The following is a 17078-nucleotide window of genomic DNA, read 5'->3' as shown; positions in this document are numbered from 1 at the left end:
TCAAGGACAATTTTTGATAATTTCTTTGTTAATTATTAATGTACCGATATTTTACTTGTGCATTGGCCAGATTTTGGCAAGATAGTTTGGAACTAAATGTTTTGCTTTTATTCTTTGATATTCACAGCCAACTTACATTGGTAAAATGAATTATTTAGTATACACGTGAGGCATATTCATTATCTGCTGTTAATAATTTTATTCTAAGGTTAATTATTTTAGTAAAATTTGTAATTAACTTTGATCACAGATACTATTATGAGAAAGGGCAAGAAATTGTAAATAGAGGGGGCATTGCTGCTTTTACTAGCATCATTATTTTCCAGTTCTTTCATGGTATAATATACATGTTTTATTTCATGTGTAAATAAGAGTGCGGATATATTTGCAGTCCTGTAATACATTTTTATAAATCTTTTTAATAACAGCCAGGACTTCAGTCTCAACTGAAAAGAGTTCTCTCTGATATAAACACATCGCATAGGGATTACGAACTCCACATTGCCAATGGTCTTTTTGCAGAAAAAGTGTTTGATCTTCATAGGGTAAGTGTGGCCTCCCCTATCACAGGTTATTTCCACTCTGGACCCTAGTCTTGTTCAATCCATCATCTGCAAAAAGGCTTGTATCTTTTCTACGGAGCGATACAATGGTGATTCGTTTTTCTTATAGCTGCTAATTGTGTTGCCAGATGTCTCCAGAATTTCATCTCCCTGTTTCTAGAGTACAGCTTTACTTGAGCTGAGTGATCCCCGCATTCAGGGTCCCCAGACTGAGAGGCTCCAAAGCAGAGGAGACCGTGTCCTCTGGCAGTGGTGCGGGGCTGTAATGGGGCAGGAGGAGAAGGCTGCTCATTTAGGGTTGTCTGTGGGCAGCAGAGGAAAAAGTCTCCCCACTTTTCCCCTAAGCTTTGTGTCTCCTGGGATTGTTGTGGATCCCCAGGGCTGAGTTCACCTTCTCTGTTCTCAGCCACACCCTTTCATCTCTTCTGCCAACAGTAATTTTGCGGTGAAGGCCACTTACAGAAGAGCCCCTTGTAGGGGACATAGGCAGATACGGCCAGCCCCTGGCAGAGGGACAGCTCAGGCTGAACAGAAGGCGGGGGACGGGTTCCCTCGAGGTCAGCGGGCGAAGTTTTCATGTTCCTGTGCACTGTCTGTGTTATCAGTTCATTCACCATGGCTTCCTGCTCACCCAAAGACCAGTGAGACCCAGACTGCACCGTATATGCTCCTGGGCTCAACCAGTGCTTTAGAGCCCACTGTCGCTGTGACAACCGGACGCTGGTTGGTGCAGTGGCCATGATTTTCTGGGCATGTTTGTTCTCCCTTGTAATTCTCCACTTGTCAGACAACCATAAAGCTTTGCTTCCCTGACATCTCTGGACTAATCTCCACTTGCATCTTTGTCAGCTGTCTGTGTTCCACCCAACCATTATTGTCTCCTCTGTCACCCACACAGATTCTTTGCCCCTTCCGACACCGCGCCCAAGCCCTGTGGCAGCCTGCCAAGTATGAAGCATTAGGCCACTTTGTTTTTTTAACCTTTCCAAAAGAGTCCTACACAAGCTTTCCAGGGGCCACCTTGTATGTTCAACTCCACATTTTGTGTCTTTTCCCACACATACGGTGGACTCCCTGAGGGACTGCTAGCCCTTTTAACCCGGAAGTTGGTGTGCCTATCATGTTACTATTTATAGCACATTTCCATGTTCCTTTATCTGGCGCTCAGCGTATGCACCCACCACAGGCAAGGTGAGATCTGATCACCAACATGGAAAATAGACACTGCTATTTTTTTCCTCCCAAACATTTACAAACACAGTTAGTTATTCTAAAAACTACTTTTGATTAAAAGTGTAACTGTTGTCGACTTTCAGTTGTCAGATCAGTACAAAGATAGATCATCTCCAAATTTTCTACATTTTGTTGTGTAACAGTTTTTTACTCATATTTGAATATGGATGAGTCTATTTGAATTGATGAGGATAATAATAATGTATAAATTGTCTTTACAAAAAGTATATAGAAGACCTAGCCGCCATCTCTGATACCTTCTCCACCCTCCTCCCGAATCTGTGCTCCATCTGTCTTGGTCAGACCTCTGTGAATGTCAGTCCATATTGCCCCAAGCTCTGCCACCATTTAGGGTGACTTCAGTGTCCCTGTGACAGCCAGCTGTGAGCTCAGCTTCCGTCCTTACAGTCTCCTGACCCTCTCTCCCTGTACCATTACAGTAACAATGCCCAAGCCACACCCTGAAACTCATCAACGCCCAGAACTGTTCCACTCCTGAAATGTATGACTGGACTTGCCCCGTCAGTGGCCGCATCATTCCGTGCTTCTCGTTCTTTCATCATTTCAGCCCCACTCTACCTGTTCTTCAACTGCATCGAGTTATGCAATTTTTCCAATTTTTCCTTCTCTCCATCGTCTCTCAACTTATCAGCTCTCCCTTTCCCCCAGCAGAACCCCACCCAGATCGGTCCCATGACTTCCCTCGGCAGCTGTGCTTCGGCCACTAGGCAGCACTTGTGCCGAGCCTCGGCGTGTGTGGTCGCCACCACAACACCACGGGCTCCCAGCCCCACTAGGTGTCCTCATGCTGTCCAGCCGTCAGCTGGGCGCGCCCAGTGATTTCTCTCGTTCCTCACACCAGTTACTGAAAGCTCTTCTGCTTCTCTCAATTTCCCAGCAACCCCTTATTGCCACCATCAGTTTCAACTAGGTCTGTGCCAGGAGCTGTAGGTCTCTGCTGCCTTAGATTTGTCTAGCTGGTCCTAGAGCAGGAGAAGGGCCCAGTGCTGTGGGAGCCCAGGTGAGGACTGGAAGCCATGGGATTTAGTGGAAATGTCTCTGGGTTTTCTTCAGTGCACATCCTGCTTCCCCTGGTCATCAGAATCCCGACAGTAACAGGGCGTTAGCCTCTGCCTTTGGTGGGGTGGGTGGGTGGATGTCTGGGTCATCTGGGATAGACCGAGACCTCAGGGTGACACCCCTCTGCTCCTCAGAACTGCTGCTCTCAGCTCCTGGAGTGGCTGGCCAGGGGAAGGGCCCGCCTGCATGCCTATTGCTCTCCACCCTGCCAAGACCAAACGGCTGGGACTTAGTCCTAAATCTTACACCCGTTTATCCTGTTCACCTCAAAAATAGAATTTCCATACTTGGCACAAGCGCTTTCAACTTTCAAACTTCTCCTTTTTTAAATAAGAACTTACTTTAATACTAAAACGGAAATACATGTTGTAATATACATAGGATGAATATTTTAGTTCTGGATAGGCCATTTGATCTTCTTAGAATTAATGGAAGAATTTTCAAGTGACAAAGCAACAGTGTGTCTCTTAAAGATGAATACATTATATAAGTTCATAGAACGAATTGTGTATAGAGAAGAAAACTGCACTTGAGTAGTCTTATGTTCCAGCTTCTCTTCTATAGGTAAAAGCACATCTGCCTCAGAATAATGCCTTTTCTTACTTAAGCAATAAATTCCCATCTCCACTTGTCTTCTACTTGACAAAGAAAATAGAGACCATCAGGGCGGATCCATATCCCAACTTACACCCGGCTCCCTTTCCCTTTTTCCTTCAATTTCAGAGGCAACACTTTGTTTAATGGATAATTCCTCCTTTTCTTCTTGCCACCTCACCCCCTCCCCTGCCCCCAGTTTCTTGGTGATGTCTCCGTCACTATTTTTCCTGAACTTCTGTCACTCTACTGTCTTCTTCTTCATCACATATAAATGTGCTCTAGATACATACCTTCTACATTTTTCTCTCCTTTTTTTGTAAAGTTACCCCGTGATTCTCTTCCCATTTCTGTGTTTCTCACTCTGACAGTCTAAACTTGAAAAATCAAGCCTCTTCAAAGAGTGATATGTATAGGCAGAATCCACTTTTCCCCCCTCTCTCACTGCTCCATCTATTGCAAACTAGCTTCTACCTTCCACGCTCTCCTGAAGCTGCTCCTACCAAGGTGACTAATGGCTTCCAGTGGTCACCAAGCTATGGGCACTTTGCAGTTTGGGTCTTACCTGCCTCTTTAGTATTCAGCACTACTGGGGCTCCCTGAAACTTTCCCCTCTCATGGTTTCTATGGCATTGAGTTCTTCTGGTTTTCTACCTTCTCCTTCATTTCAGTTTCCTTTGTTTATCTTTATTCCTCCATTCATCTCTGAAATACTGGTGTTCTTTAGGGTTCCACCCTCCGGCCTCTTCCACTTTGAGCCTACTGTCTCACCCAAGGAGAGATGATCTACTTAGAAAGTTTATAGTTCCTTGATGTTGTCCTCCATACCTCCACAGCTCTCTGTGGTTGTGTGATGAGTCATTCCTCACCCTCAGTGTCATGCTCATCTCTCTGCCTGCCTACTTACTGCCAGTCCTCGGGTGGGCATCGACAGGTTCTTCAACACACCATCTCTCCTGTCCCCACACATTCTCTTTCCCCTGGGTTCTCTTTCAGTGAATGACCTACCAGGTATTTTGATCAACTTTGACATCTCCCTTTCCCGGAGCTTCACAGTCCATCAGTGAAGAAGACCTAATAGATTTTCCTTCTACTTTCAAAGAAAAGTTATTTTGAAATAATTTCAAACTCACATAGAAGTTCCAAGTATTGTAGAAAGAACACTTTCCCCCTGAACCATTTGAGATGTTTTATCATATTTGGATACTTCCATGTAATTCCTACAAACAATGACATTCTTCTACATAGTCACAATACAACCATCAAGATCAGGAAGTTAACAGTGTGCATTACTTCAGCTCATCTTCGGATCCTTTTGAGTTTCACCAATCAGCCCAACATCATCCCTCATAGCAAAGGACTTAGTTCAGAAGCATGCATTATATTCTCTTGACTCACTTTTAGTCTCCTTCAGTTTGGAACATTTCATAGTCTGTCTTGATTTTCATGATCTTGACACTTCGATAATTATTCAGTGTCCAGTTTTAGGCCAGTTATATTTTAGAATGCCCTTCAGTGTGGGTTTGTTTGATGTGTCTTCATGATTAGAGTCCTATTTTCTCCCAGCTTTACTGAAATATGATGGATATGTAATACAGTATAAGTTTAAGGTGTACAACATGTTGATTTGATACACTTATATATTATGCAAGGATTATCACCATAGCATTAGCTAACACTTGCGCCAGATTTGAGGGAAACATCCGGGTGTTTATTTTTCGTTGCGTTATCCCTGTGGCACACTAGCAGGATTTTGATTTATCCCATTGCTCATCCTGCCATCTTTGGTCACATGATTACAAGGATGTCTGCTGGGTTTCTCTGTTGTGAAGTTACTCTTCTTCCCTTTGTTGTTAAGTATTTTGTGAGGAACTGCTTTCAGGCTGTATAAATATCTCATTCTTGATAAAACATATTTGTTTGTTTATGGTAATATTGTTTATTTATAACAATATGGTGTCCTGTTTTCGCCAAAGGGTTATAATCCATCATATTATTTTCATGCTCAAATTATCCCTTCTATTGGCGTCTGCATTTGTTTGACATGCCCCCCTCATTTGAGCACTTTCTTTCTGGCACCATGAGATGTTCCAATCGCATCTTCTTTTCCTGCCTCAGCCCTAGAATCAGTCATTTCTCCAGGAGCCTTAGTTCCTTTTTAGGAAAATACATGCATATATTGAATCAATGTTCATCTTTTTACCTAAATCTAGTGAAACCCATGAGTTCCTACTGATATCTACAGTTTCCATCAAACACCACAGGGTTAATTTCTTTTGTTTTGTTTTCTCTCTTTCTGTGTTTAACTCCCTTTTGCAATAGTGAGAAACCTGGCTGCCATTACTCTTACATATTTACTTGTTTGACCAATCTCCCTCTATGTAACCCATTTCCCATCACTGATGCTGTTGCCCCTCCCAGTGTGAAAACACCTTCTTCATCCCATGAGAGATCTGCCCCTCCATGCTAGGCTGCCTCTCCATGAGTATACCTCTTCCCTCCACTTAGTCCCCCACACCCCATGGTGGTCTGCCCACCACAGAGATGTTCCTCTCACTTTTTTGGGCTTTGACACCCCACAAGGATGCCTACCTCACACTAACATCTGCATGAGGCCACCCCTCCTCAGGGATGCCTCTGGATTCTGCCTACGCTTGAATTCCAGAGCTGGGCTTCCCTGACAAGGCAATGTGTTCTTTGTCTCCTTCGGCCACTAATACTTTGTGTTGAATTGCTCCTCACCGTGATGGGGCTCTACCATCCAGCTCTGCCACACTGGTCCTCCCCACACTGAGATGTATACCTACCTAGATTTGCCCCTCGTGATGGCTTTGAGTCTGAATTGTTCAAGAAGGAAATGGAAGGCTAGAGGGTAAGAAAGAGCTAGTTCTACCTTCTTAGTGTATCTCTAAAGTTTGTTTTGTCCTCCCCATGGCCCTGGAAACTTCCAGTGCCTCAGTGCAGGACCTCTTTATATCCCTCAGGATAAACTATAAGGACATTTTAATAAGTCCCTCTATTTCCAGTCAGTTTTCTTTTCTATGCTGATTTCAGAGTCCCCTTTATGAAATGCACATTTAATTATATTACTCCCCTGTTTAAATCCTTTTAATAACACTCCCTAAAATAAAATGAAAGCTCCTTGTCAAGGGAAACAAGGCACTCATGCTCTTCCTCTGTCCTGGCTCATGTCCTCCATTTCCCCCTTTCACTACATGCTTCAGTCATCACAAATTGCTGCTGGTCTCCTGAGTGTGCAAAGATCCTCTTACTTCTCTGAGGGTACTACTACTTGGAGGGCTCGCCTTTTCTGCTCATCTTCTTCAACTTGACTTCTTTCTTTTTTTTCTTTCAAATGCAGGCCAGGTCCAGGGGCTTGAGCTTTATCTTAAGTACAAGAAGTAGCCTGGAAGCCTTCTTAATGCTTTCAGTAGGAAGAGGATGACACAAGCAAGGGAGATGAGCGAGGACACTGTTGAAGTATTTATGGTGAGAAAGCAGTGGTAAAGCCAAGGGAGTGGGCTTTAGCCGTAATCCCTGTTAGCCTCCCCTAATCCACTTCAGATAAACTTAGGTTCAAATAGTGTGCTTGCTGTGCAAATTCAGTTTTGGGTTCTCCAGCAACCCATCCAGCCATATTTCATATTTCTAGCCATATTTCCTCATCTTTGAGTGAGGAATGAGTCCTTGAGTAAGATGGCGAAAATGAAGAGACAAGTTCAAAAACAGAGTTGTTATATGCTTAGTTGATGGTGACTTGTGACTATAAAAACTGTGTATTACTTACAGAACTGTAATTATTTATATTTATAGGACTATATTAAGTGTGCTGAAAAATTATACAATGCCAAAGTGGAACGAGTTGACTTCACAAATGATGTAGAAGATACCAGATATAAAATTCATAAATGGATTGAAAATGAAACACATGGTGAGTGCAACCCTATTTTTCTACAAGATTTGTGTGATATATGAATACTGAGAATGGTCAACCTTAAAGCTGGACATCTTTTGTAAGACATGCAAGGGAAAGTTCCTCCTAATCCAAAGTAATGATTGCTGCTATTGAATATTTCTCATGCACTGTTGGTGGTAAGGCAAATTGGTGCAGCCACTGTGGAAAGATAATGGAGCTTCTTCAAAAAATTAAAAACAGAATTATCAATATGATCCAGTAATTCCACTACTGGGTATTTATCCAAAGGAAATGAAAAAACACTAATTTGAAAATACATATGTATGCCTGTGGTTATTACACCATTATTTACAGTGGCCAAGATGTGGAAGCAACCCATATGTCCCTCAGTAGATTAATGGATAAAGAAGATGTGGTATATATCTCTATACCTAGATAGAGAGATAGATAGATAGACAGACAGACAGACAGATAGGAATATTACTCAGCCATAAAAAGGATGAGATCTTACCATTTGCAACAATGTGGATAGACCTAGAGGGTATAATGCTAAGTGAAATAAGTCAGAGAAAGACAAATATTATTTCATTCATGTGTGGAATTTAAGAAACAAAGAAAAAAAGAGGCAAGCAAAAAACCAATTTGTTTTTTTAAAGATTTTATTTATTTGTCAGAGAGAGAGAGAGAGAGAGAGCACAAGCAGGGGGAGTGGCACGCAGAGGGAGAAGCAGGCTCCCCGCTGAGCAAGGAGCCTGATGCGGGGCTCGATCCCAGGACCCTGGGATCATGACCTGAGCCAAAGGCAGATGCTTAACCATCTGAGCCACCCAGGCGCCCACAAAAAACCAACTTTTAAATACAGAGAACAAACAGGTGGTTACCAGAGGGGAGGTGGGTTGGAGGATGGGTGAAAGAGGTGAAGGAGATAAAGAGTACACTTACCTTGATGAGCACCAAGTAATGTATAGAATTGTTGGATTATTATATTGTACACCTGAAACTTAATATAACACTGTATGTTAATTATACTTCAATTAAAAAAAAAAACCGAATGGTGGTTACTAGGGGTTGGGGGTTTGTGTGTGAAAGGGAGTTGTTCGATGCATTTGGAGTTTCAGTTTTGTGAGACGAAATAAGTTCTGAAGACGTGATATACAACAAGGCATGTATAGTTAATACAACTAACCTGTTAAGATGGTAAATTTGGTGTTATGATTTTTAATCACATTAAAAAATGGGGAGCAAAAATTCCTCACAATCCTAGCACCTCAACAAATCACTGCTTCCTTTTCCCATTTTCTATTCTAGTCCTTGGCTTTATGCACAAAGAATAAATTGACCTAGTTATGTTCGGAGCCTACGTTCACATCTGTGTCTGTATTTTTTTTTCTTCACATTCTATCTCCCACGTATTTATAGACTACTTTGCAATTTTCATGACCATTTAATTCCATAGACCAAGTATGAAATAAAGAATGTAAACATATCCTTAATAGTTTTTTATATTTATTATATGGCAGAATGATAATATTTGGGATATATTGGTTACATGAAATAAATTATTAAATAAAAAAATAAAGAAAAATTGCTTTAGTATTTGTCCACAATGTGGTTCTGAGTAATCTTAATAATTTGAATGCTTTATACTTTTCAGAAATCTTACCTATTACATTATCTCACTGGATTGGGAAATAATCCTATGAAACAAATATTGATTTCATTATGACCATTTCATAAATTACTATGTGGGAAATATATTTTATATCATTGCTTCTTCTAAAAGATGGATTGTTTGTCTTTCATTTAAAACCCTCTTCATTTAGCAAAATAATGTATGTGGCAAAAGTGGTACCTTCCAGAAAAAGTACATTGCTTTTTGGTGTTTTTCACATAGCTAAAAACTGAATTCCAGCAGATGTTCTGGTTGAGTTCAAAACAAATAAGGAAATGTATTCATTGCTATTTTGTTGATCAGTTGCTTCCAAACCTAGTCATTTCTTTACTTAAGGCTTGACCTGGATTTATACTCTGAACAATATACATGTATTTGCTGAGTCTGATTCTGTCTCAAAAGTATGAAACGTGACTTGCAAACATTCAACATACTACAACTAGTCCTGGGAATAAAAATACAGTGTCTCAGTTTTCTTTTTGTTTGTTCATTCATCATTACCTCAGTAGAGGGTTATTTTGACCATTAGCCACCACATGTTTCAAATGTACTATTCACAAACCAAGTGGAACTATGCAATTGCTTTTCCTAATAACTGAATGGAATTCTATTTAGTGTGTAGTTTTTAAGGGTATCAGATTGCTAATACCTTTTTCCATCTGGACCAATTATTTATTTCTCTTCCTTCTTTCTTCATGCAAATATATCTTAAAATTATTCTTATTTTGATAAGCATTTGTTCTCAATGCTCATTTGGAGGGAACACCTCAGAATACTGCCAACATTCCAACAAACCCACCCAGGTCCTTTCACCCCTTCCCCATCCTCCACACACTACCAAGTCCTTTTAAAAGGACTTTTAAAAGGTACATCTGACCCATCATGGCCATGTCCTTTCTTATCTTCCAGTGAATCCTGAACAATCATTTTCCATTGCCTTCAGGATAACCCAAAATTATTACCAGACATTCAAGGCTCTTCATTTTCGGCCCCTGCTTCTAACCTTTCCAACCCTACTTTCCCTATACATCAGAATGAGTTAGGGTTTCCCCAAATACACTGTGCTCTTCCAAGCTTCCATGTGTTTGGGTGAACAGCCTCTGCTACATGCAGCTTCTCTCTGCCTCCCACCTTGCCATCAGCTCGAGCAGCGGGCCAAGCCAGAGATGGTGCCCCTCATCTGAGCTCCCACAGCACACTCAGCACGTGGTTGTGGGGCCAGTGTGGACAGCTGCTCCCCGGTGCTGGGCCGTGAGCCCAATGATGGCATGGACTGTTCTTTCATGGGTGTGATTCAAGTATCGAGAATAGGGTTGACATCCGGCAAAAATCTTGTTCATGTGGAAGGAAGGAAGTAATTAGCCCAACAGAATGGAGTTAAATTATATTTGGAGTGCTGTGGCCTCGTCGAGGCAGGAAAGGTAGTTTGGTGCTTACCAGCAAGAAGGGGCTTTGGGAATTGTCTTTCCGGGTCAGAATCCTGGTGCCCTAACTTGTTGTGTGATGTTGTACAGATTACTTCATCTCTCTGTGCTCCAGCTTCCTCAACAAGAAAGTGCCCACCTCACAGAGATTTTGTGAGGATTAAACCAAATATTCCACATAGTGTTCAGAGAGTACTGGACGGAGCAATTGCTCATGGGTTATTACTAATATCATTGTATTATAATTATGTCGTAAGGAAAAATATGTTCACCTTGTCTTTTTAAAAATTACATTAACAGGGCATCTGGGTGGCTCAGTTGGTTAAGTGTCCACCTCTTGATTTTGGCTCAGATTGTGATCTCGGTGGTGAGATTGAGCCCGCAACAGGGGTCCATGTTCAGTGGGGACTCTGCTTGAGATTCTCTCTGCCTCTGCCCCTCCCCCTGCTCTCTCTCCCTCTCTCTCTCAAGTAAATAAATAAATAAATCTAAAAAAATAAAAATAAAAAATTACATTAAAATTTCACGTTTTTTCTCCATTTATTTTTCAAAAGGCAAAATCAAGAGCGTCTTTCAAGCAGGTAGCATAAGCTCTTTGGCTGTGATGGTGCTGGTGAATGCTGTGTACTTCAAAGGCAAGTGGGAGTTGGCCTTCACCAAGAACGAAACTGTAAATTGCCATTTCAAATCTCCCAAGGTATGGAAATCCTTTTAAGAAGTTTTTTTGCCAGGGGGCCTGGGTGACTCAGTTGGTTAAGCGTCTGCCTTTGGCTCAGGTCGTGATCTCAGGGTCAGGGTCCTGGGATTGAGCCCCACATCAGGCTCTCTGCTCAGCGGGGAGTCTGCTTCTCCCTCTTACTCTCCCTCTGTGCTCTCTCAATCAAGTGCATAATAAAATCTTACAAAAGAAGTGGGTTTTTTTGGTCATAGTATTCCTTCGCAGAAATTATGGAATTTACATAGACAAATGATGGATTCATCACTTCTTTACTTATTTCTTCCATTGCTTACCAACACCATATGGTGAATTGTTTATAAAACAACCTATTTTCCTGATAATGCAGGTTATGGCACACGACTGGAGGTGTCCCACAAATTGATATTTCTTAGAATATATTCAAATTTGGGAAAGACAATAACGTATGAATTCATTTTAAGATATTCTAGTTGGATGCCTATAAGAAGAAAATATGACAAAAGTATGCTTTTCATTTTTTTGTGATTCTAACTGTGGGGTGTATAGTTCCAGTAATTTAATATCAATGATTTTTCCTGAGTCAAAGCAAGGATGTGTTTCCTTTTACAAAGGAAGAAATTATGTTTAGTCAAGTTATGCATTCCCAAGTGTCAGTCTTAACCAACTTTTGTAAAACATATTCTTGTGTGTGTGTGTGTGTGTGTGTGTTTTACCAATTTGTACACAATAATCTTATAGGATAGTAGAAACATCAAAGGCTTTGGAGTCAGCAGTACTGTGTTGGGGTTCTTGCCTTGCTTCAATGCCAATCTGCATTGTCTTAGGCAAGTTAACTCAACCACCGTAGACCTTCCCATCCTCACAAATGAGGCGATTCCAGTAATTGACTTCTAAAGTTTCTTTCAATCACTCAGCCTTTTGTGTTGAGACAGAGAAACTCAGGTTAAACTTTTAAACTTAGTTTTATTTATTGAAATGTTCTTTCTGCATTTTTCCACATCAGAAGTTTTAGACATAGGAGTGCTGAGAGCTGGTAGAAATCAAAGATCACTGAATGAATGATAAATATTGCTATGAATACTATAGATTTTTTTTCTATCATCAGAAGTCAAATACAGACCAGTACTATCAAAATCACACAATTTAAGAATGAGGTATTATAAAAATAAAAAAATCTATAGCATTCATTTTTAGTTATAATGCTATTTAATAATTATTCGTTACTTACCATATAGACATTTTCAGATAAAATGCTAAGTGCAAAGCAATGTACCAAATGCTAGGTATGTTAGCTCACATAATCTTTACAACAGTCCTTTGCAGGAATGGAGGCACAGGGAAGTGAAGTAAATTGCCCAAAGTTGCACAGCTGGAAGTTTTAAACTCAGGCAATTAATCTCAAAGTCTGTGCTTGTATCCCTAAGCTATGAACCACTGCAACCACTCTTGGCAGCAAGTCAGGAGAAATCTACAGGATCAACTGGACAAAAACTGAAGCACTATTCTTATAAAGTGAAATAAGGTGGGCTAATAAAAATTTTTTTGTGACTTGACTTTCAGTGTCCCGGGAAAGCAGTTGCCATGATGCATCAGGAACGGAAGTTCAATTTTTCTGTCATTAGAGACCCACCCATGCAGGTTCTTGAGCTCAAGTATCATGGTGGCATGAGCATGTTCATTATGCTGCCTGAAAATGACCTGTCCCAAGTAAGTTGCTACTGCCGCTTTCACTATAGGAGAATTAGAAGATTTTTAGGATATTATTGATTGTGTTTTTATGCATCAACTTTACGATTTCAGGTTATAAGAATTACAGATTTACCCCCTTATTCATTTATTTGACAAATATTTAAGGAGTACCTACTCTGTGCCAGACACCATTATAGTTACTGAGATTGACTTACTTCAGTTTAATATAATTTTAGTTGAATAGCTATGAAATTAGAACCCTCTCAAACCTCGACCTTGGAGGGAAAATGGCATGAGTTTAGGTCTTTGCACTTGGCCATGAAAACAGTCTTTCATGTATTATTGGAATTTGGACAGACTAAGTATTTTCAGGCAGGAATGATATTGTGGGGTCTGGAGTCCCGGGCCTTTGCACATTGAAATGTATGGTCTCATTCTGAGCTGCTGTGTCTCTGGGAAAAGCAGAGGTTAGGGACTGCCCTGTGACTGGTATGGCCAGGGCAATAGACCAGCACAGTGCAAGGGCAAAGAATGGTAGCCCTGCAAAGCCAGGGAGCATCACTGTATCTCAGATCCTGACCTTTCAGGCTTGTGAATGTGGCCTCCTGAGCCTGTGACCTGAAATCCCAAAAGCCTGGATGTCAGGTCCCTCTCTGTAAATGGAATAATAGACACCATCCATTGAGCACCTACTATGTTCCAGGCTGTGTACTCTAAGCTGCATTTATGTTATCTCTTTTGATCCATACAGCAGTCACGTGGGACAGGGAAAGGAGGCTCATGGAATTTGATCAATTTGTCTGATAGATAACATACATATGTACAAATATGTGTGTGTGTACACATATCTCAGCTACCCTAAAATGTTACAACTAAAGTTTAAAATATTTTTTTGTGTTTTGATTAGTAAAATAATGACTGTTGCTTATGAAATAAGTGGAAGGTAAAAAGAATATAAAGAAATGCTCCTCCTACCTAGAGGCATTACTTCTATCCATCCGTTTTCTATGATTTGGAAACATGATTTTAGAACTTTGGAAATATAATTTCTAAATGGACAAAATCACTGAATCATTATAATGATTTTTAGTTAGTTTCATTTTAATTACCTTTTTTGACATGAACAGCAAGAGGAATGTCATGAAGTTGCTGTTGTTAAACCTAAAGTGACAATATAAAATATTGATACTCATATTAAACCAATCATTCACTTTATAATCTTTATCACAATTAGATTTTAGCATACATCAATTATTTTAACTTCAAATAATCTACAATAACAGAGAAAAGTAGCCCATATAAAATAAACAGCAGATAACTCAAAAGATAGATTTGTTGGTTTTTTTTTTTAAAGATTTTTATTTATTTATTTGACAGAAAGAGAGAGACAGTGAGAGAGGGAATACAAGTAGGGGGAGTGAGAGAGAGAGAAGCAGGCTTCCTGCGGAGCAGGGAGCCCGATGTGGGGCTTGATCCCAGGACCCTGGGATCACAACCTGAGCCGAAGGCAGATGCTTAACGACTGAGCCACCAAGCCACCAAGCGCCCCAAAGATAGATTTGTTTTTATACTTATTGTCTAAGTTTTTCTTTTCTGTAATAGATCTTCCTAATAGTGTTTGGATCAGATGAGTATAAATGCATATTCCTACATTATCCTACAGACCTACATAATCCTATGAAACTAAATAATGGGGAAGTTGGCTTTATAGTGAGTTAAATGAGGAAAAAATTCTAATTCAGAATGAAGTTACTATAGATTAACCATAAACTGGATAATTTACACACATAAAATTTAAATTAGACAAAATTTGATTATACAAATTTAGGTCCTTGATAAGGATAGCTGTGAAAAGCTATCTTTAGGATTCCAGTGAGACTGAATTTGTGAACAAATACCTACATATAAGATTTGTAAACAATGTGCATGAAAAATCTTCCCTGTATAAGTCTGGATTGTCTCTGATCAATTCTCAGTATTCAGGAATTGGTGAGTTCCATTGTGAATCATTGGGGACAGCAGTGATGCTGGAGAGAGAGCTGTGGGTACCTAGCTATGTAACTGATGTGCCCAGCTATGCAATTTGGCACATTTCCTACAATGTCTTGAGTTTCAGTTGTTGCATGTGTTGAGTGGGAGGGTATATTTGGATCCAAGGCCCCCAGATGGTGTAGGTGACTGTGCTAGAAGGTACTAATCACCTAAATTCTGGAGGCTAGAGCTCTGGGCTCCTTGCCTTGGGCCACCTGCGGTTCCATTGGTTATTCCAGCAAGCTATGCAAACATTACCATTTTCTATGTCTTCCATGATGGGAAATGGTCAAGAAATGCTGACTTAAATGACCACTGAGCTCCTTTCTCCTTCTCATGTTCTCTGCTACCCTAATTCCTTCACCTGCCCATTGTTCCACTTTGGCTGTATTTATTCATATACGGGCAGAGAACAGAAATGCCTTGAAATACAGGTAAGTCACACCTTGTCATAGCAGAGCAAATTAACCATGATTTGTTAAAGAGTGCTTGAACTATTTGTGTTAGTAACTTCCCATTTTCAGACTCCTCTGGGCCCATTGACATACTTACACTCAAATATCCAGGAGAGGATAATTATGAAAAACCATCTATCTTTGTAGTTGGTGTTTTATCTGTCTCTTAAGCATATTGAATTGCCTTTTCAATATTCCTACAGATTGAAAAGAGAATGACCTTTCAGAATCTAATGGAGTGGACCAGTCCAAGAAAAATGAGCTCTCAGTATGTTGAGGTGTTTCTTCCTCAGTTCAAGATAGAGAAGAATTATGAAATCAAACACCACTTAAGAGCCCTAGGGCTGAAAGACATCTTTGAAGAATCCAGAGCTGATCTCTCTGGTATAGCTTCAGGAGGCCGTTTATATGTGTCCAAAATGATGCACAAGTCCTATATAGAGGTCACCGAGGAGGGCACAGAGGCCACTGCTGCCACAGGAATTAACATTGTCGAAAAGCAGCTCCCCAAGTCCAGGTTGTTCAGAGCTGATCACCCCTTTCTCTTCTTCATCAGGAAGGATGACATCATCTTGTTTAGTGGCAAAGTGTCTTGCCCTTGAAATTCCAGTTGGTTCCTATTATAGTAGTCCGTACCACATCAAGGAACCACCACAAGAGAATAGATCTGAGCATAATCAAAGCACATTGTGTTTCCTTTGTGTTTACTTCCTTCTAATATTGGTTGGCAGATGATTTTGGAGACTTGACCTTTTGCAGACACCTGGTTGAGTGTCCTCACCCTGCTTTGGCCTTTCTACTACTGTGTGCCTCACCTATTTCTAAGTTCATTACCTTTCTGACCCAACTCAACTCATTCGCATCATCCACCCTCCCCTCCCCCCCGTCCCCATAGCCCCTTGCACCCGGAGCTGGGCATCACGTCTGGGAACTGCTGGTAATGACAATGTAGAAACAGCCCTAGGGTTTTGTCTGAAACTCTCTAGTTATCCCAGTTATTCCAGTTTCATTGAAATGAGCTTGGAAGGAAGCCTAGCTACTGAATGTAGGTGTGAAGGATAACGTTTCCCTGCTGACCTAGGAAGACACTAGAGAGTTTCCTTTCACACATCTGATTTGAAATCAGTGTTGAATTTAGATGCCAAAAAAATATAGATTTGGGATTGGGGGACAACTAAAATACTTCATTAATAATTTCAAGTTCATGTCTTTCGGGCTTTCCTTGATAGAGATTTTTTTTTCCTTGATAGAGACTTAACATGTACATAGTTTTCAAACATTATGTATCTTTGAACTATTGCCATTTGTTATTTACAGTATATACTTCACGTGCTGTATAGTTTATTCTCTATTTATCAAAAATAAATAAATACAACATGACTGTACAGTGTGATTGTTCTCCTCTGACCAACTGTGAGACTACCAGCACTTTCTATATTTGCTAGGCCAAGCAAATTAGCAATGAATAGAAAGAATGCTTTTTAAATATAAATCTGATTTGGTTCAATGTTGCTAATTTATTACACATGAAAGTTACTTTTCCAGATGCATAGGCTGATAAGGTAATTTTAAATAATTTTAAATACTAAGATTTACGTTAACAAAACAGATAAAAAATAAATTGAGAATCAATAGACCAAGCTGAACTCACTCAGGATTTTATAAACAGCCTATTGAATTGTGTTTTTATCACAAAAGACTTTCACCTGAATAGGAACTAAATT

At 40.3% G+C, this 17078-nt stretch overlaps 1 protein-coding gene across 2 annotated transcripts in view; it reads left to right on the top strand.

Annotated features, from left to right (window-relative positions):
- SERPINB7 (serpin family B member 7) overlaps positions 1-16734 on the top strand; it is a 55530-nt gene extending 38796 nt beyond the window's left edge. For both annotated transcript variants that reach the window (XM_078060196.1, XM_078060194.1), the window contains exons 4-8: positions 429-545; positions 7284-7401; positions 11037-11179; positions 12740-12886; positions 15558-16734. In XM_078060196.1, the coding sequence (XP_077916322.1) occupies positions 429-545; positions 7284-7401; positions 11037-11179; positions 12740-12886; positions 15558-15956 (924 nt within the window). In that variant the 3' untranslated portion in view covers positions 15957-16734. The remainder of the gene's footprint in view (positions 1-428; positions 546-7283; positions 7402-11036; positions 11180-12739; positions 12887-15557) is intronic.
- Positions 16735-17078: the final 344 nt, after the last annotated feature.

Source organism: Halichoerus grypus, chromosome 13 (genome assembly GCF_964656455.1).
Source record: "Halichoerus grypus chromosome 13, mHalGry1.hap1.1, whole genome shotgun sequence".
NCBI classification, from domain to species: domain Eukaryota; kingdom Metazoa; phylum Chordata; class Mammalia; order Carnivora; family Phocidae; genus Halichoerus; species Halichoerus grypus.
Note: the sequence above shows the minus strand (reverse complement) of the source record. Positions and strands in the feature narration are given on the sequence as shown.